Source organism: Panonychus citri, unplaced genomic scaffold, assembly GCF_014898815.1.
Source record: "Panonychus citri isolate SS breed McGregor unplaced genomic scaffold, ASM1489881v1 Contig00097, whole genome shotgun sequence".
In the NCBI taxonomy this organism is placed as follows: Eukaryota; Metazoa; Arthropoda; class Arachnida; order Trombidiformes; family Tetranychidae; genus Panonychus; species Panonychus citri.
Genome location: NW_026515502.1, coordinates 146,148 through 167,544, shown reverse-complemented (window position 1 = coordinate 167,544; position 21,397 = coordinate 146,148). Strand labels below are relative to the sequence as shown.

General features: G+C 28.7%; 2 protein-coding genes and 1 non-coding gene across 3 annotated transcripts; all 3 read right to left on the bottom strand.

Moving 5' to 3' along the window:
- Window position 1: 1 nt before the first annotated feature.
- Window positions 2–1,489, bottom strand: LOC128388370 (TATA-box-binding protein-like). Its single transcript, XM_053347760.1, is given in 4 exon segments — window positions 2–329; window positions 420–440; window positions 443–617; window positions 739–1,489. Coding segments are annotated over 4 exon segments (897 nt in total). The 5' UTR covers window positions 1,363–1,489; the 3' UTR covers window positions 2–252.
- Window positions 1,490–2,030: 541 nt separating this feature from the next.
- Window positions 2,031–2,103, bottom strand: Trnar-ucg (transfer RNA arginine (anticodon UCG)). The gene has a single exon. It is a non-coding gene; the product is annotated as a tRNA-Arg (tRNA).
- Window positions 2,104–2,345: 242 nt separating this feature from the next.
- Window positions 2,346–20,476, bottom strand: LOC128388333 (cardioacceleratory peptide receptor-like). The gene is made up of 9 exons (XM_053347719.1): window positions 19,980–20,476; window positions 19,349–19,887; window positions 4,663–4,798; window positions 3,980–4,083; window positions 3,810–3,903; window positions 3,460–3,738; window positions 3,167–3,388; window positions 2,905–3,085; window positions 2,346–2,833 (listed from the first exon to the last, which is right to left on the bottom strand). The coding sequence occupies exons 2-9, from the start codon at window positions 19,658–19,660 to the stop codon at window positions 2,470–2,472; spliced, it is 1,692 nt and encodes a 563-aa protein (XP_053203694.1). The 5' UTR covers window positions 19,661–19,887; window positions 19,980–20,476; the 3' UTR covers window positions 2,346–2,469.
- Between the last annotated feature and the right edge of the window lie 921 nt (window positions 20,477–21,397).

Genomic DNA, 21,397 nt, shown 5'->3' with positions numbered 1-21,397 from the left:
CTTTCTTCTCTGTGTAACATATTTATTCACAAGATGAGATGAATATTAATTGTGATTGTGTTACATTAATTGTCAGTTAAATTTATAAGGAGAAAAAAGTTATGAAGTAAACATAATCATCCATAAGATTCCAGATGATTAATGTTTACATAAATAAAGCAAATCTGAGGATCAAGTGAAATATACAAAATTAATCAATAAACTTAATTTGATTATGATAAAAGTTATTAATTGATGGATGGTGAATATTTTTCATTGTTTCCTAAATCCCTTGAGAATTGGATAAATATTGTCAAAGGCTTCATAAATTTCGGATCTGACTTTGGCTCCTGAAGAGAGAAAAAAAATTAAGTGATTGGATTAATTTTCCATATTCAAAGAAACCCTTTTGAGTCTAATTAACATCGATTTGAACTTACCAGTTAATACAACTTTCCTGAGACAAAAATGAGTAAGACAATTCTGGGTTTGACCATTCGGTAAATTAAACCAGGAAATAGTTCGGGTTCATAGGAAGAGAACTGACTGTGTGTAAGGACGAGACCCTCTAAACGAATTGGAAATTTAACATCGCAACTACCCACCATGTTCTGAATTTTAAAATCCAAAAATTTGGCCTGAAATAGAAATAAAAAGAGAATTAAACAATTAACCAACTAATGGAAGTGATTGGAGTGACAATAGATTCACTCTTTTCTTGTATCGATCATTTTCCATTGAACCTTTCGATCAACTTACATCGAAGCCTAATTTTTGTACAATACGAGCGTATTTACGAGCTGCCAGTCGAGATTGTTCTTCACTTTTAGCACCCGTACAGACCATTTTACCCGAACTAAAGATAAGAGCTGTTGTTCGAGGTTCCCTGATTCTCATGATCACAGCGGCGAATCGTTTTGGATTGTATTCTGCATTCCTGGCTTGTAAAGCAATCTTTTTCAAATCCAATTTACAACCTAAATTAACTGTGGAGACAATATTTTGTAATTGTGGTGCGATTCCAGGATCAGTTGAACTTGGCGTAATCGGAGTCATTGGAGTCATTGGTGTCATTGGTGGTTGATGTGGAGCGGGAGAGGGTAAATGTGAAGCCGGTGGTGATTGTACATGTTGGGGTTGTGGTGTTTGTGGTGCTGGTAATGGTGTTTGAGGTTGTGGTGTTTGTGGCTGAGGTGTTTGAGGTTGTTGGGGTGCTGTTGCAGATGATGAAGATGAAGATGATAATTGAGATTGTTGTGGTGTAGGTGGTGAATTTGGTGGTCGAGATGGTGAAGGTTGAACCAATTGTTGAGTTAACATTTGAAGATGACGCTCTTCGGCATCATCATCATTCTTAGCAAAGAAATCATCTAAACTAGACATTATAAATTTTTAAATAAACTAATTAAAAACAAAAGAAAAACAATAGTTTAAACAGGACAAATCAAAGAGCAATTAAGAAAATATTAATTTAAATTAACCAAAATAAAAGAGAAAAATTTTTGTTTTTTTTTCTCCAAATGTAACAAACAAAACTCCAAATGCAAGTGGCTCCATCCATTGGTAACTCGCGGCGAGCGAAATTCGAATGTAGAAAACTTTTCAAATTCTCTCTCAAGATGAGGCCACATTTATTGTAGATTCTGTTTTAGATCAACAAGAAACAGAACTAACTTCATTTGATCTTCAACCATCTTCGAACTACCAAAACATGTTCAGGTTGAAAGTGAATAAAGGTTCCGATCGCAACAATTAACGAACCGACAACATTATTGAATTAATCAAATTCTCAATTCTTAAACTTTGAACTTAACATTTTCCACTCATCGAAAATCAATTTCCTAATAAAAACAAATTCTAAATCATCAAAATTCAAGAATAATTCAATTAAGATCAAAAAAAATTTTCTTCCGAATAATATGATTTTCGATAATAATTTGCAAAAACAAATTCCTTCGAAGTCGTTCAAAGAGAATCGGTTTCGAAATCAACTTCTATGAAAATTAGATCGATTTTTTCGCTAATTCGAACTAGCAAAAAAATAATTCGTTCGATCGTAGCAGGATTCGAACCTGCAATCTTCTGATTCGAAGTCAGACGCCTTATCCGTTGGGCCATACGACCTTAATGAGTTCGAGGAAGTTAATTACCAAATATATCACTAAGTTCGTAGCAACGACAAAAAAGTCGCAACGATTTACTATCCAATGTTTATAATCTTAAATTCTGCTAACGTAGTAACTTTAAATTGTTAAACTAATCACTAATCCTTTCCTAATTGTGTAACTGATGTTTATCAGCATTTTCATGAAAGCATCAATCAACTCAATTGATTAATTGATTAATTGATATAATACAAACAACTGTAAACAATAAGGTAAATTTATTTATATATATTTGTCAATATAAAAAGCAAGAGAGAAAGAGAGAGAGAAATTAACAATTTACAATTTAATTATAAGTAAATTACAAAACAATTAACTTTATCTTTCATCTTATATTATCATCTAGTAATTTGTTTTCTTGTTGTTGATGATTTTTTGATGATGGTTCATGATGATTACGATTTACAATTGGATTAGTAATTAATGGATGAGTTGATGTTGTTGCTATTAAAGACGATTGAGTTGTACTGTAATTAACATTTCTTGTACGTTGCTGTTGATGATTTGGATTGTGATAATGATGATGTAAACTTAATGAGGTTCGTCCTGACGAACGTGTAAACGTTGACGTTAACGTATTAGTATTTGTATCACTACGAACTGTACTTCCTCGTTGGTTTGATGTTGGGTAGAGTCTTGGTAGACAAAAGCAAATGATATTTGCCAACCAAAGAAAAGTTGAATGATTTCTGAAAATAATCAAATTAAATAAATAAACATAAGTTTAAGATCAACAATCAGCTAATCACGATTAACTTACCGTAAATTTTTTGCGACATGAGTTGAAAATAGACAATAGATTAACGGATTAGCAGCACTATTCAAAGGTGCTAAGCTTTGGATGAACGTTGATATGGCAACGGTTGTTTGAGTTTTCGGTATTTGTTGATAAACTTGAAGTAAATCCCAGACAAAATATGGAGACCAGCATAGTATGAATACTAAATAAGATATTGATGAAAAAGAAATTGATTAAATTGATTTGCAATCGAATCGAGAAGATATTGATCGTTAGAATTTACCGAAAATAATGACCAGGGTCATCTTAACTGTCTTTATCTTGGCTCTTGGTATAACACCTCTTGAACTCATTCGTTTGAAATCAATGTCAGATGATTCGAACCCAGAGAATCGAGATTCGTTTTTCATCGGACTTACTAGTGACCCATTGTTATTATTCACTGAATTAGTCCAGTTTCCACTATTATCGCTATCACCAGATACCAATGAGCATCCATTTATTCCTGTAATTAGAGTAAAAGGTGAAAAGTGAATCTCTAATTTTGTTCATCATTTGATTTACTGAAATGTTTACTTTGTAATCGTTTTCTTTTACTCGATGAGCCCATGCTTCGAGATTTGGTCCAAATGGTATAGACGATTATTGAATAACAGGCTGAGATTATAATCGTAGGTATAAAGAATAAGGAAATCGCTACAAGGGTCATGTAAATCTGCCACTCGCCGATTTCCAAGTGAATCCAACATTGAGGTTTATCTTCAATTATATGAATTTTATAAAGGAAAAAAGTTGGAACTGAAAAAAGTCCTGATAATATCCAAGCAAATGCTATCAGAAATTTTGCTCGACGTTCTAGAAATTGAATAGAAAATACAACAACAATTAACTTGAATAACCAACAAAATCTAATCCAAACTACTCACCTCGACTTGTAAAGTTTAACGGGTGAGTTATTGCATCGTAACGATCAATACTCAAAGCAACTAGAACATAAGTTGACCCATAAGTGACCATAACCTAACGATAAACGATTTTAACAAGTTATTATAGTTGACCATCACAACTGAATTAACTAGAAACTAAACTAACTAACCTGAGAAAACTTAATTGCTTTACAAGCAGTGTGTCCAGTATAAAATCCAACAGTAAATCGCCAAACAATATCAGTTAAAACGTTAATCATTCCAACAAGTAAATCTAAAAATTGACAAGATTAGAAACACGCTAATTAGACAATTAGATCGAGTGATAATAATAATCATCTAAATAAAAATAATAACATATCAATACGATTAACTGGTTGTACTTGATGATAATATTAACAAGATATAATATTATTTTCAATGTTTTACAAACGAGTGAATAAAATTAACTTTAAATTCATTTCCCATTAGAGTTTTAACTAAACTAACAAACTTATTGACACAATGATAATGATTCATTTGAATTGAGGTGGAAAACAAATTTCATCACAAAAACTGAGAATTCAACAAATAATATTAGTTTACTATTCAGTTGAGTGGGAGTTTGATGATTGTTATTCATACTCAAGTAAATTTCATTATAAACAGAAAATAACGATAAATATTATGGGGAAAGAAACAAAATATAATAATAATAAACAAAAGAGTAGCTCAATTGATTTTAGAACAAAATAAAAGAAGTTCGAACAGTTCGAATACACTTTGAAAATTAGATGATAATAATAAGAGGAAAAGTTTATATTCTGAAAGTCAATTGATTATGAAAATCAACTTGATAGAATTGGAAACTTACCTGCAATCGCTAAATTCATTATGAAAAAGTTCATTCTCGATTTTCGTCCTTTCGATAATAACAAAGTTCCCAGAACTGAACAGTTACCGAAAACAATCATAACAAAAATAATCCAAAGAAAAGTTAATTGTTCTGTCTGTAAATAAAATAGAATTTAAATAAAAACAAATTAGAAAAGTTAATTAGCTTAATTGTATTGGTACAATTTGATGAAGAGACCGAAAGTATTAATTATATCACAACGATTAACTGTTTCATTTATCTGATATCAACAATCAAGTGGAAATTGTTAAGTTGCCCTTTAATTGTTACCTAATTGTTATCAATGGATGGTAGCAAATTGTTGTCATTTAATAATCCTTGAGATTTAGTTGATTGGTTTTTTTTGTCAATATAAGCAAAGATATTATTAATATTAGTTTGTAACAATCAATGAAACAATCAATGATTACAAATATTTTCATCACGATGAATAATCAATCAGATAGCAGTTGAATGGTCAGTTGGTCAACAATGATTTCAAAATCAATGATGATTATGAAAAGAAAGTAACAAAAAAAATCAGAAATCATATTGATGATCATCAATCAAATTGGTTAACCTAATCATCATTATCATTATCAAAGTATTGAGACTGGTGAAAATGTCTCAATGACAATCAACTATTTTTCATTCCCGATAACATTGAATTTGTCCAAATGCTACAAGTAGACTAGTCTGGAGGCTGATCATCAAGATTATCAATGAACATCATCAGTAAATTATCATCATGATCACCATGAAAACTGAACAAAACATATATGAGTCGATATCAGTTTTCAGGAACTGTTATGATGGAAACTCAAGATGAAAATCATTTCTAACAAAGGTTAGTAAGAGTGTTCCGAACAGAACATTATTTTTTTTCTCCCAGGGAATGAGCTCACAACTCATTGGAACTTTGAAAAGGCTAAACCAGCGAAACAAGGGTAAGAGAAAAGTTCAGAGAATACCAAACAATCAATCAAATCCTATTACATGGTGATTCGGTTCCAATTCTTTGGAAGAGATTTTTTTTCCTCTCTCCTCTCTTTCTTTTCTTTTTCACTTGTATTCATGAAACAACACATAATGATGATGATGATACTTATCATAGATCATCATCTTCATGAGCTTTATGAATCAATCTTCATGTATTCACATAACGGTATTAATATATTATGATGTGTGACGAACAAAAAAAAGTGTCTAAAGAGTATATAACTGTAAGAGAAAAGTTCTAATACCAATCATGCAATCTTAATTCATGAAATTCCGTATAAACCTATGTCATGGAATCAGGTGAAAAGATTATCAGAATTTTCCTTTTCGAAATCAGTAAATATACAAAGTTCGATATTATTAATGACAACGAATTCAGTTGAACCGATTCCATCATATTTCTTATTATAATCCTATTCCCATCAACGAGTTGAAATACTAATGTTTTAATTATAATACTGATTCAATTTGCTACAAATTAATTAGTCCCGAAGACAATTAATCATAAAATGCAACAAGTTCATTGATTGTCACCTTAAGAAACACAATTGAATTCACACCGAGACAGAAAAAAATTAATAATAATTTTCCTACGAAAACGATTGTAACCTTGATGAATTCGGTTCATTGAACTAAATTAACTTAATTTATATAATAATAACTTCTTACACCTTGATTGCGAACCTTAATTACAGTTTAATACTATTGACTTGACACAATATAATAACATTGAAGTCAGAAAGTTCGAACAAGAAAAAAAAAGTTCTAACATTTTCTTGTTAATGGAAAAACTTTTTTTCTTCTTTGGAATGAAAAAAAAGTTTAATGATAAATTTCCTGGGTAATTACGAGATAATTTATTGTTTCAATACTAATCAATCATATAAGTAAGTAATCAAATTTGATGATTAAACGTTAATTGTGTATGTGTGAAGATTATCAAGTGGTTAAATGATTAAAAATTAACAGTAAGAATCAAACTGATTGTTACTATTAAAACTATTATCACAAATAGTATACTAGAGATATAATTAATCTTGAAATAGTGATGATTCAGCTTCAAGCTAATCAATTGAAAGTCTCAGGTAACCTTGAATTGTTGATGATTAAGTTAACTATAAAGTAACTGTGAGCTATGTTAATTAAGTGAATTACTTTACCTTCATGATAAACTTGATTCACTTTTATAATAATAAACCAATCCAACCTAATTTAGTTTGATTGCTCTATCATCATAATCAAGCAACCAAATTAAAGGTGATAAACTAATCAAGATTATCCATCATATTGGATTAACAATTGATTCTATTCACTTTAATTGAATAGTCTGCTGGAGATATGATCTTTCAATAAAGATAAATATTAACACTTCTAAATGTATTATTAATAATTCATCTTAACGGAATAATTTCTCACCTTTCCTTTCATAAACATTTATCTAAGGTTTTCATGATTATTATTCAAGTTGAATACAAAAAGTAAATTCTGTTTCTTTATCATATTTATTCATTACTCATTCTTTTACAATTCTATGTCTATTAAGGTGTAAAATGTGACAGTTTACGATAATATTTACACTCAAGAAGAGATACTTCTATCTTCAATTGAATGGATTTCGACGGAATTTTCAAATTATTCGACTATTTATCAATTAGATTTTAATATGCAACTGCTAATACTTCAAACTTTAATGAAAGTTTCGAAACCATTCTTATATTGATGATAAACTAATTCTCTTTGAGGAATTCCTTTGGTTACAACAACATGGTTCCTCAACATGATCAAGTCACCTCTTTAGTATTAAGGAAAAGTTTGCTTCTGGCTCAGTTGACTTCTCGAGCTCAAAACTGACACCTCTAGCTCAGGTAAATCTTTATCTCAGGTAGCAAGAAGTGCTAAAGATTGAGCTAAAGATGTCAGTTTTGAGCTCGAGATGTCAACTGAGCCAGAAGCAAACTTTTCCTTAATACTCTCGTTATGAGATTAAATTATAACATGGAGACTCTTTAAATTCTGGCATCAATATGATAACTCTGATTGGAGTTTTTTTTCTAAGTAAATTTTTCACTCCAAGAAAAGAAAACAATATAATCTTGTGAAAAGTTTTCTGAATAAATTATTTTCATATAAACTCTCACATTTACATGATCAACATAAATGATAATAAAATAAATAGTTATATGGATCAAGATAATATTTATATACACTGTGTTTATATACTAATGTACTTCATCATCCATATAATAGGAAGATGATCATCTTCATGATGATTTGCATTACAATGAATTTTCAGAGTAAAAAATGTTAATAATGAAAAGTGAAAATGAAAAGAAAAAGGAAAATGGTAATAATAATATAAATAATTTCTTCATGTAACATTATTCATGAAGGTGTTTAACTCTTGGGTGGGAGTAAGAAGTTGACAGAGTAAATCAGTTGGAAACTTTTCTCCCACGATTTCAAGGTATTAACATGATAATTATCGTTGACAATGAGTTTCTTCAGATCAATCAACTCGAGTATTGGCTTGTATGTTCAGGGCAACCTATTCATCTTCAGAATTGCTCTTGAATTAGCCTTTAGTTCAGGTATCCATCATCATCATCATCATCATCATTTTCAGTTTCATATCTCATCATATTTATATAAGATTCAAGCCTCGATCATTACAATAATTTCATAGCACCTGAGAAACTGTAATCAGCTAATTGTAATCATCATCTTTTCAACAGTTGATGAGCTTGAAAATGAGAAAACTTTTTCGCTTCAAATAAATGTAATCATCATCATGTTTCAAGATTAAATGAAATGGTCAAGGATAATAAGGTGATGAGGTTTTTCATTAAAAATAATCAAACAATCAATATGTATCAACAATCATTGAGTTAATTCATGTTATTTATTTTTGACATATCATCAACTTGGATACACACAGATAGCACACCCAAGTAAATATTGATACACCCAACATGATAAACATGATAATTCAGAGAGATTGAGAGTCAGACTGAATCTTCAGGTTAACCACAATCAGAGCAAATAGTATAACATGATGAGGATGAAATTGAACAATCAATAAAGAATCAATATGTTCAATAGTTTTAAATGATTCTATTCTGTTGATAATCTTTCAATTTGGACTCGAAATTTTGAAATTATTACCGAAACATTTTCTCAGTCCTTGTCAATGGAAACTACGAACTTGTTTTAACTTTGATTCAATTTGAAAAGATTTTAAATTTCATTCCCTTTCTCATTATCATCAAATTCACTATTCATTAGCTAATTGAATCTCATCGGGTGATATTATCCACATTATTATTGAGTTAATTTGGAAAACTATTGTACCACAAAAATAACCATGAGAAACAATAATAATGAAATTGCAACTTAGAATTCAGTTTTTATCAATAAAAAGAGAAGCCTTTGATTACATTGAAATTCATGGTGATTCTGACTTCCGATAAACAGAGTCATGGAAAAAGTAATATAAAATGTTATACTTTAGTTCATTTGATTACAATTTGGGAAACTTTTATTTTAAATTAAACTTTTCTCTTGCTCAAATAATCATCGGGAAAGTTCATAGTAAACTGAACTTTTTTCATGGAGAAATATAAATTGGACACAAACTCAGAATGTAATCTAATCTATTACATTATCACATTTGCATATATTATGCTTAATGATTGATCGTCTTTCATGATAAGTGATGAAGATGGAAGATGAAGAGAGATGAAGAAAACGAATGAGAGAGAGAGAGAGATTCTGAGAATGGAGAGAATAGAATATTTATATTGGTAAGAATAAAAATGAAAATTGTTCATCATGAAGATCTTATCATGAAGAAAATGAGATTTCAATAAATTGGTAACATAATTTAAATCGAAAGAGAGAAAAAAAGTTCTAAACTTTTTAAACGGTTCTAAAAAAAGTTCGATAAGCTTGTAGTCATCTTTATCATTCTCTTGCCATGAAATTGAATATTCATAGAGAGAGAATCAAAAACTATTCTTGTATTGGAGTTTTAAAAAAAATTCTATTCTCAATTGAATCAGAAAAAAGTTCTGAGCATTTATGTTAGACTTAAGGACAATCAAATGGTAAAACTGTCAAGATAAATTGTGATGATATTTCAGAACTATTTTCTCTCCATCATATTATGATAAAATCCATGGAAATATTTGTATCCACACTGATAAAGTTTATCATCATTTCCGTTTCCTGTCTAGTATGAAATTATTACCACATGAACAAAATCTATGTATCACTTGTTTACATTTGGTTAACATTAATCGTTAGTTTTTTTATATATCGATTAATAATTCAACTAATATTTAGACAGATTTAATTGTGATTATATTGAATTTTTATTGCTCGAACTATTAATAACTTTAACCACAATTAGAACTTTTTATGTTCTGTCAGAACGAAAAAGCTCAGGTCCTAATAATATCTCTTTCTACCTACGGATAAGGTTAATTTCCTTTGTAAAAAAAATAATTTCACCGAAAAAGTTAATTAACTTTTCCAAATTGAAACAATTGAATCAATACGAATCATCATTTGATATTACATTTTGATTTGGATTGTGATGTTATTATAAACTAATTCAAGTTTTTTCATCAGTAAGTTATTGATTGTTTGATTGTATACAAAAATTACTAGAAACTAAATTAACTTAAATTGCTTTTTCTATCTCTTTGTTCAAGTTGCTGCTCAATTGTTATCATTTTTATATTCTCATTATTTTTTCATTGTATTAATAAAGAAGTGAAGAATTTAGAATTGATTGTTGGTTAAAGAATCAGAGGAAAATAAAATTCAGTATGAATTTTGAATGAATCGGTTGATCGACTTTAAATTGACCTTGATTCTTGTAATCAACTGGACATCATCATCACTAATCGTTTCATTTTCTCTCCCTGTTTCTCCTCGGCGGAGAGAAAAAGAGAAACTTTGAAATGGAAAAATCAAAAAAAAAGATGAAAATTATGATGATGATGAGCAGTGGGAGTGAGATGAAAGGATAGAGGTGGAAAAAAGTTCCACCACCACTCAAGTTAACATTAGGCGATCTCCAAACGTTTGAGCTCCGATACATTATCAAACTTATTTCTGATGAGTTTTAGAACTTTTTTCCCACCCTTCTCCATCCTTCTCCCTCCTTTTACTCCTATTTCTATCATTCCATTACATTTCTCTTTCTCTCTCTTTCTTTTCCATCATCATCATCTTCTTCTTCTTCACCATAATCATCATCGCTGCCATCATCTTTCACCGATGATGCTTTTCCACCAGTGGGTAAATACACACACACACACTCACACATTGACTGTCTGAAAGTCTTTCTGATTGATCTGGTTAGTTTCAGTCCAGTGATTCGAGATTTATTGTTGGAAGATAATCATCATCATCTTATCATCCTTTTCATCCATCTTTACAGATTGTTCCTGAGTTCAAGTTCTTTTTTTTTGTTCTCCATGAACTTTTGCTGATTTTCATTTTCGCCTGAAAAAGTTTATCTTTTTTTTGCCTTCTGCAATTTTCTTATATTCATCTTCAAGAATAATATATATATAAGTTCATCTTTTGATCATCAACAAATTGAATTCACTGAACAATCAACAACAATAACTATCATTTAGATTTACATGTAAACCTTATTGCCAACGAAATCACTCAAAGACTCAAATTAATTGTCTTTATGATTTTACAATCAATTCTAACAATTTACTTCCATATTTGATTGTTGGCCGGACAACACTCATCATAAATATCATATTTCCTTTATTTTCATCGCCATAGTGATTAACTAACTCAATCAATTCAACTCATCATCATAATCTCATAATTTTCATCATCTTAATTATAGTTAATATGATTGGAATCTTAATTTCCCCTGCTAATCCCCTTGTGGATTAAGTTAAATATATTAATATGAAAAACCGATAAGATAATTAGCAGCAACTAATGGGTTTATATTATTATTAAAATTAGCAATCAACTGATTATGAGTTAATCATGTTCATCCAACTCAAATCATTTTCTAGAGAGTAAAATTAAACTTCATCATGTAATTAGATCTGATAGTTTAAAATGAACTGAATTAAAGGTTGATTTAATTTGTAGAAAGAAAAATTTAATTCACTTCAGTAATCATCAATTACTCCATTGAAATGTAATATTATTGTTTGTCAACGTTAAGTAAATTTAATATATTTAACTGATTGTTGTTGATTATATAAATTGAGAGCAAAAAAATAAACTATAATAATCAAAATTAATCCAACTCCCAATGTGATTAATAAATTTTATAAAAGGATTTAAGTTTGATGTTTATTATTAATTCACCGGGAAAATTTCAGTAATCATGATAATCATTGGTGATGGTAAACAATCAATACAAAGTTTATTAATTCCTCTCATGATAATTGATCATGGAAACAATTTAACTTCAACCGACCTTTTTCCCAATCAATTTAAATTGTAAACAATTGAGCTTAATTTAGTTTCACTTTCATTACCAAAAGTAACAATTTCAATGATCCAAATAATAAATAAGGTAAATTGTTAACAATGAAAATAAATACAATCAGTTTTGCATTTAAATTACTGTTAACAATTTAGCTTTTAAGATTTAGTTTATTGTCAAATTTAAAAGATAATCATGGCAATTAGATTATAATAATAATCAGCTCAATTGATTGCTGATTAACTTGAATTGGATCGTCTACAATTTGATCTGATTATGAACTGATTGTAATAATCAACTAATTGATATTAACTTATAATCTCAATGTTGATGAGTTTAAATGAACCATTGATTGTCATCAAGAGGATTGATTCAATTTCGGGCTCAATGACCATAATCAATACGAGGACAGAAAAAAAATAGTATCATCATTGTCATTAACAGAAACAATTAACTATCTAGTGATTAATTAATGAATAGCTATTGCAATTAATCAATTTATCACTTGGATAGAAACATATTTAGTTGATAAGGTTGTAACAATCAATCTCGAAACCATTAGGGTAAAAAAAGCAATTAACAAGAAATAGAATCACAATTTAGATGAAGACTGGAAGTCAAATAATAATAATGCGAAAATTGATTTGCATCTTAAATTGCAATTTATTAACAATCAAAACGGAAGCAAATTAACAAATTATCATGAAATATTATCCAAGAAAAACAATACATGATAATATTAAATCGCTGGAGAAAAGTTTTTTGTTACTTTTTTGTTTCGATTACTCTGATTGTTGATAATCAGAAAATAATCTTGCAATTGTATTTCCCTTAACTAATCAATAATATCATTGGTTCAACTCAGATTAATCATAATATGAGTTTATCTCTGCGGTTTTCCATGAAAAGTTGATATTACATTGGAGTAACATTTACATTGGTTAACTGGTGAGTGAATTATTGAAGATAAACAACAGAAAATTATCATGCAAAGATAATAATGATGATCAATGTTTAATAAGTGAATGAATATACAATATGAATAAAATCATTTCCAATGAACATGTTAATTCAGTTTGAGTTAGATAAATGGATAATAAAATCAACATAATAATAACAAGAAAAATGTTATTCCTTTAATAAGAATCAATTTTCATTCAAGTATTTCAGTCATTCACAGAATACGAATTCTAATAAACAAATAATGAGAGTAAATGTTATTATGAAAATAGAGAGAAAAAATTCTCAATTTGGACTATTTGAAATTTGCTTTACTCTTTCATTGTGATGATCATTACAATGTTCATTCATAAAATCAATCCAGAATTAATAAGAGTAGTAATTAGATACTACAAGTGAATCCACGAAAAAGATGAGAGAATAAAAAAAAACACTTCTATCAATAGGATCAGAATTCCCAATGGAGATGATTTAACAATCCTAATCAGTAGCTTTTACTATTGTATTAATTGAAAAGAAAGGGAAAATAATAATCTCATCATGATTATCGGAATAATGAACTTTCAATGGTTTATTATTATTATTAATTATCTATTATTATCCATTACAATTAAGGTAGAAAATTTGTTATGGATTAAGTTTCGAATTGATTAAGATTTATCTTGTTTACATTATGGATCAATGTTGTTAAAAGATTAACGATATTTTCAAAATGTATTGATTACTTATTAAGGAATTGTCATCATCATTATCATTGTTATTAAGTAGATTACTTTCTTATCGGTTTGTCAGTTTTTCTTTGACTATTTTCAGGTAAGATGATGAGGAAAGCAATTCAGTTACATAGGAAAAACATTGTAACTATCTTGAAGTTTGGATGATGAAAAAACAACAACAACAACAACGACATAAAATGATTACCAGGAAATAGATGGAAACAGTAAATTGTCCTCAACAATCAATTGACTAATGGTAATTTTATCAACATACATAAAGTAAATAGGCTGATTATCAAAGCAAAAGGGTAACAATTGTCATCTTGTCATCCTCATTTTCCTCATTATTCTCAATGGAAAACATCGTTTCATTGTAATTATCTTCATCATCTTCAATCAAATATTATTATTGTAGTGATGAAGCTGCGACTATATTTTTCCTTTGGTATATTTGATCATCAAAGGTAATCAACCCAATTAACATCACAATTTAATGATGATGATGATGATGAAGTAAAATTATTGCTTAGTAGGTAAATTGTTCACCATTTTTCTACCATCTTTGTGTTATTACATTCTATTTATTATATCTAATTGTTAATTGCTTTCTCAATCATGTACTTATGCATGTAATTAACAAAGAGTATCTCTTTGATAACTTTTGTTCATTTTGCTAAATTAATTTACAACGAAAATTACATTGATTTTGCAATTAACATGATACCTTATGGGTGAAACGATTTAACGAATTCGTGACAATTTTAATTGTATCAACAACATAGATCGTAATATAATTACATTTAGATCTAATCTGTAATCATTACGAGGAAAAGTGTACTGGATAAGAAAAATTGTTTTCTCTTTTCACATTCGAAAATGTATTAGAACTTTTTCTCTCTCATCTCTTACCTCTTCCTTTTCTCAATTCTCCCTCAACTGACCAACGAAGATGATGATACATTGAATCAATGTCCACCCATTTGTCCAGTGAAATTGAAATGGAAAGGGAGAGAGAGAGAGAGAAACTCTTGTTAAATTATTATTCTGATCCGTAAAAAAAGTTCTGACTCTGAAATTTCATGATGAATCATGAGAAAAGTAAATTGAATTGCAAGCATGATGATGATAAGAAAAAAAGATGAAAAAATTGATGAAAATATTCAATCATCAATTGGGATAAAAACTCAGAAAGAACTCACAGATGAAAAGCGAAAAACAAATTACCATGATAATATATCACGATAATAACAATATTACATGATGATTGTTGATCATGATTCTGAATTATGATGATATTATTTCAATGAAAGTGAAAAACAATATATTCAATATCAAGAAGTTCACATTAGAACTTTTTTTTTGTTCCTCCAGCTCTCAGTTCGAGAGCAACAACTTTTTTTGTTTCATTGCTTCATCTTAATACATGAGGATCATATTAATACATGTAATTTCAGGTTGTTAATATTAATGAGCATCGTCATCATCACCATCATCTTTATCTTTGTCTTCATTATTAATATCATTGTTTTTCATCATGTTATTAAATTAGTATCATTAAATTTCAATGAGCTTAAAACTGTTTTCACTTAATTTATCTCCATGATAAACTAAGCAAAGTACTGAACGTATAATAGGCTCAAAAGTGCATCTAAGAGTGGGTTAGGTGGGTGGTGGGTGGGATGGAACGAGAAATTCATGTTGAAGAACAAATTTTCATGAATCATCTCTTAGTATTGTGATGAGTTTATCTTATGAATTCTGGGCTACTACTAATGTACTATTATTATGAAATGTGAGCTGATTTTGATATCTTATCAAGTCTCATGAAAAACAGGATGAAGACAATGAGATGATGAGAAAAAATAAGATGAGGATGATAATCAGGATATGGAAGAAGGAGAAGAAGATGATGATGATGATGATGATGATGATAATGCTCTTGATTTTAGAAAGAGAATAAAAAAGTTTCTATTTCAACAGAATAGGGAGATAAACATGAGGGTATATTCAGCTACTTCCATGAATCAGGGAGGGAAAATAATGATAATAATAACTTGAAGATAAGTGAAAATGTCAACTGAATCACTTTAGAAAGAGAAAAATAATTCTGATAATATTATCACTTCTAACTTTAGATAAACAAATCAAACTAAATGTTAGAGTGATAATGGACACTGGATGTAACCTTACGGTCAGTGTTTTCCATTGATGATCAATATCATTTCCATTTCCTTTAGGGTCCAATCCAATTATCTTACTTGCATTTATGATCTAATTTAGATCATAAGGAAAAGGGGCTTTTCCATTATTACAGAATTCAAATATCCATATAATACATTGGTCAGTTCGAGTTATTATTTATATAAAAATTACTCTCTCATCATTTTCGTGAAAGTAAAAACTTTCAAAATTGAAGGACTTGTAATCAGTATTGTTCATTGGTCATCACCATGGATTTTATCATGGGAAAGGTTGATAACCCTAAGCCATTAGTGGGTCATTTTATTGTAATGTCATTAATGGAGATGTTGTTGTTTAACTAATGATTAGATAATGACCAACTCGAGTGACCATGTCAAAAACAGATGATCAAGAATAAACAAAGAAAAAAAATCTTGACTTAATTATCATTAGATAACAATTAGTGACCTCTAATTAATGAGATAATCTTAATCACTACTGTCACCACTAATTGTTATTCAATCAATTATACCTAAAACTTGACCACTATACTGACCATTGGTGAAAAAGGTTGATCATCTTGATTTTGAACAAATTTTGATTGATTGATTATTATTAATATCAATGTATCAATAATCATTCATTATCAAGGTTATTATTATCTCAATCAAGCTTCATATATAATAAATTGTTACAAAATAAATTATTCCCAATATTTAATTCTGTTGATTGTTAAGCTTTCAAATTGATTAAAATTAATCTTGATCCTCTTCAGAATCCAGACTAATCATGATTAACTTTTAACAAGACAAACAATTTGTCAATCATCAGAAATCAACACTGAAATTAAGTTTAACTGTTTTGTTGAATCTTTCAATAAGTTACATTGATTGACTTTCATCATCATCACAATTAACGTAATTATAATTAATCATTTTCCATTTTTCGAAACAGAAAATCAAGTTAAACATCAAAATCAAGGTGATGGAAGAGAATTGGAAATGTTAATTAACTTTCAGCTTGAAAAACGAATAACAATTATACTAATTAACTTAGAATTTCATAACTTTGGAAATTTAATCCAAATGGAAGAACAGAAAAAAATTTTATTAAAAAATTTCCAAAATTACCTAAGAATAAACAAAATATCACTCGAAACTTTTTACATTAGAACTTAAAAGTTTTTCGAGCAAGAAAAAATAATACCAAAGGTAATCATGTCAATCCTTTTTTTTATTTCCTCGTTTTAATTAGTAATATGTGGATCATTAAATTAATCGTGATTATCAAATTCCACTCAGGTAAATTGTTAATCGTAATCAAGGAGCAAAATATGAGGTAAAAGGATTAATTTGTAATCTGATTAAACTCGATACGAAATCAGAATTTCAATTTCTTAGAACTTTTCTTTTTAATCTAAAGCACAAACTTTAATTGTGATTAATATGATTAATTAATTTGGTTGAGAATATACAAAAGAAAATAGCAATTCTTGTTGACAAGTTAATTTAGTTATTAATCATTTGCAATCAATAATAATTAATAATGAAAAATGATTACATTTACAAGTTAACCTTGAAAATTTTTTCATATTTGAAACAATCAACTAATCAACTTGATGTAATTGCATACAGATCATAATCAACTAAATTAACAGAGTCTAATTTGTTGTCAAAACCTTGAGATTATATTTATATGTACATATGAATCGTTTCATTTTCAACAATTAAGGGAAACAATTAGATTCCAATAACAGATATTAAGATATTTATATATTAATAATTTATTGGGTAAAATTTTTTTCTCAATTCCAGTTTGATCAATAATAGTTCTGAGTGTTAATAATTTATTTACCTGTCGACAATTTAATATTAATAGATGATGATTAAGACCGTTGCGTTTTTTAATAGTGATAATCAACAGTAAATACTGTCCCCGTTGATGGGCATTAACTATAATCATTATTATAATATATTGATTGTCGTTAATTAACTTTAAGTAACTGTCAATTTTTTTACATTTCCCAAGGTTTTCATTGCTTATTGTTTATTTTTTGCTACTTCTTTGTCTTGGTTTTTGTTTATCAAGACAATTTGTTAATTGTTAACTTAATTTTCCAATTGATGATACCCAATAGTGATTAGATTAAATTGTAACAATAATAACGATAATATCCTTTCTTGCCTGTGACCTTTTTTCTTGCTTATGGTTTAACAACTAATGTTTGTTAATTGTTGTTGATGGAATTGAGATGATTATGTTTTGTGGGTTTTAATCTAGTTTATATTTATTATGATTACTAATGATGATGATGATGATGATGATGATGATAGTTAGAGTTACAGTTGATCAATTGATTGACTTTGATGCTTATTTTCATGTTAATATTGATTTTCAATGTTAATTCAGTTAATCTCGTGAGGTTTGTATCTAATTGTCATGAAACTTTGCTCATTTGTGATGTTATTGTTTCTGTTTACTCTGCATCTTTAATTAGAGGAATGATCAAAATAAATATACTCTTATACAATTAATTAATTGTAATTGAATTCAAGTTAACTCTATTATTTATCAATGTGGTCATCAAATGGTCCACCAAATCGTTGACAATATGAAAAAGATTCAACCTTAAATACAATATGAGATTAATAAGATGATCAAACTATCTCATCTCAGGATAATCTGTTTGTACAGTAAATCGGTTGAGTCGAATTTTTTATTTTCGAGTTCTAATCGTTGAGAACAATGTAAAAAACTTTCTCTACTCATCTAATATATAACTCGATGATAAAAATGATGATTGATTGTGTCTTTCTTACTCTCAGTCTATCTAAAGTTGCAGAATCATCAATTATTTCATGAGCTTCATGCAGATTAGAAAACAAAAAGTTGAACCTCATGAAAAAAGTTCAGAAAGACTATGATAAACACCATGAAACTGATAGTAACCATTTAACAGGTAGAAACCATTGACTCTCATTCATCAATATTATCAATATGATAAAAACACACACAAGGATAATCATTTTATCAGAAGCTCATAAATCACAATGAAAATGTCAATAGCTTTATAAGGTATTCATGGTGTTCACGATTCGTGATAAATTTCAGTTTCTGTGAGGGATAAACTTAATTCATGATGATGATAGTGATGAAAACAAATCCATTGTGATAACCGAACCAATAATATCAATGGCCAGTTTTAAAAAGTATATTTGTTATCAAAGATCAATAATTATCTGTTATCAACTTTGATGATCAACTTGACCATTTGGTGATATATAATATTAGTTAGATTATATAAATGCCTTTAGGGTATAATCATAACTCTTACCTGATAAAAGTAATAAACTTCATAATCTTTTTCTGTTTGGTTGATTGTTGTTGCCATCGAGTCAATTGTGTTATCATTTGTTTTAATATAATAATTGATGTTAAGCTCATTGATATCAATTGATGAACCGTTAGGTGACCAGATCATTGGAGTTAAATTGTTAATCGTTGTTGTTGATACGGTTAATTGTTGATGAAAGTGATCAGTGTCAATTAACTCATCTTCAACACGATTGAAAATGTCCACTGGAGTTGATGTCGATAATGCTGACGATGAAGATAATAATAACAACGATAAAGTTGAACCGATCATTGTCTTTGATTAAATGTCGTCGTTAGTTTATCGTTAGAACTTTTTTTCTTTCTTTATTTGTCTCTTTCTCTTTCGAGTTCTTAGTTTTTTTTTTCTTTAAAAAGAAAAAACTTTTTCTTCCTTTTATCCTTTTGTATAATCAGAGATGAGAATGATAATGGTGATGATGATGATTATCCTTTTGTTGATTTCGTTTTGCTTGATTACTCCAAAGGAATCAGATTAATCTATTGTTCAGTTGAATCGTTGAACAAAAAGATGGACTCATAATGATGAAGATGATGAAGATAAGGATGACATTTGATTGATGTTTACTTACTTTTCCTCTTTCTTTGTGGTTCACTTATTATCTCAGGTGTCAATTAACCTTAAATCACAATCAACTTTTTGATGGACAATTAATCGATTTTCTCTTTTCCAAAATTAAAATTATTGATCATCAAAAAGGATCAAAGTTTCCGCAATAAGATGATGGAAAATTAATTTCATCTCTTTATGAGAGAGAGAGAAAACAAAAATATACTAGTTAGTTGCAACGAAACAAACGGAAGTAACGAAGAAGATTTTGGGTCCGTTAGAATCAAAAGTTCACTAATATCAAGTAAATTCTCATTTTAACTGAGAAGATGATTTAAATTAAGATGGTTTACTAGTAATTAACTTATTTTTCTAATTGTTATATGATGTCGATCAGTTTTTTATCGGATTGAAATCGTTCTGAACACCAGAATCACTTAAATAAGTTTCAAATACTTTCAGGATGAAAATAGTAAAAAATAAAAAGAAAACAATAAGTCACCATGAAAGAAGTGGATGAGAGTGATGATGAGAAGAGTGAGAAAAGGAGTAATAGTAAGAGTGAGAGAGAGGAAGAGGAGGGAGAGAAATGGATGAAGATGATGAGCCTACAACGCAAGCCAATTGCATCCTTGAAGGTCTCTCTCTCTCTCTCTCTCTCTCTCCTCATCCTTTATCATCATTATCTTTCTTCATCATCTCGGTTTTTTTCTTGTTACTTTTAAAAGCTTATCCTCATCATCTGTTACCTTTCATGATAACACGTTACCCTCCCCTCTTAGGTCCATTAAACTGACCAGTCAATATAATCTGATCCGATAGAACAAAAAAAATCACTGACCATTCATGATCTCAACAAACAAGAAAACCTTAATAATTGGACAGGTTTTGTTTTCTCCTTATCACCAAACAAAAGTTTCTTGTTTTATACTCACGTTGAATATTAATTATTGATCAATAATCATTGCAAATGATTTATTTTGACAACAATTACGATGCCCAATGGTAATTGTTGTACCTTAATTGTAATTTCAATCGGTAAAGTAACAATTGTGAGGAGTAAAACAAAACCAGCCAAGTAGCTTAACTTTCACATCCTTGATTGCTAATCGAAATCCTTAACAAGCAATCTTTCCGGGAATGTATTTCAATTGTAATTAGTTAATTGTTAACTCGGGTAAACAATGAAAAAGTTTTATTTGCTTTTTTTTATTACTTAAATTAAAAACACTAATCGGATTAAATTGTTGTCATTAATTAAACAAATTGTTACCAACATCTTAATATTACTGATCTTGTTGGATAAGTTTGTTCAACTTTACCATATAATTAATATTAATCACGTGGCAATTAATTGTGATCAACATGGTTCAAATATATTTCAGTTGGTTTTAGTCAATTAATATTAATCATAACAATCAAATTGTATTTCCAATGATA

Excerpts from the sequence above, each read along its gene's own strand:
- LOC128388333 (XM_053347719.1), bottom strand. The coding sequence starts at position 19,660 with ATGATCGGTTCAACTTTATCGTTGTTATTATTATCTTCATCGTCAGCA. Across the intron at positions 4,084-4,662 it reads AATGAATTTAGCGATTGCAG|ATTTACTTGTTGGAATGATT; the intron begins GTAAGTTTCCAA and ends GTCAATTTTTAG. Across the intron at positions 3,389-3,459 it reads TAAAAGAAAACGATTACAAA|GAATAAATGGATGCTCATTG; the intron begins GTAAACATTTCA and ends CTCTAATTACAG.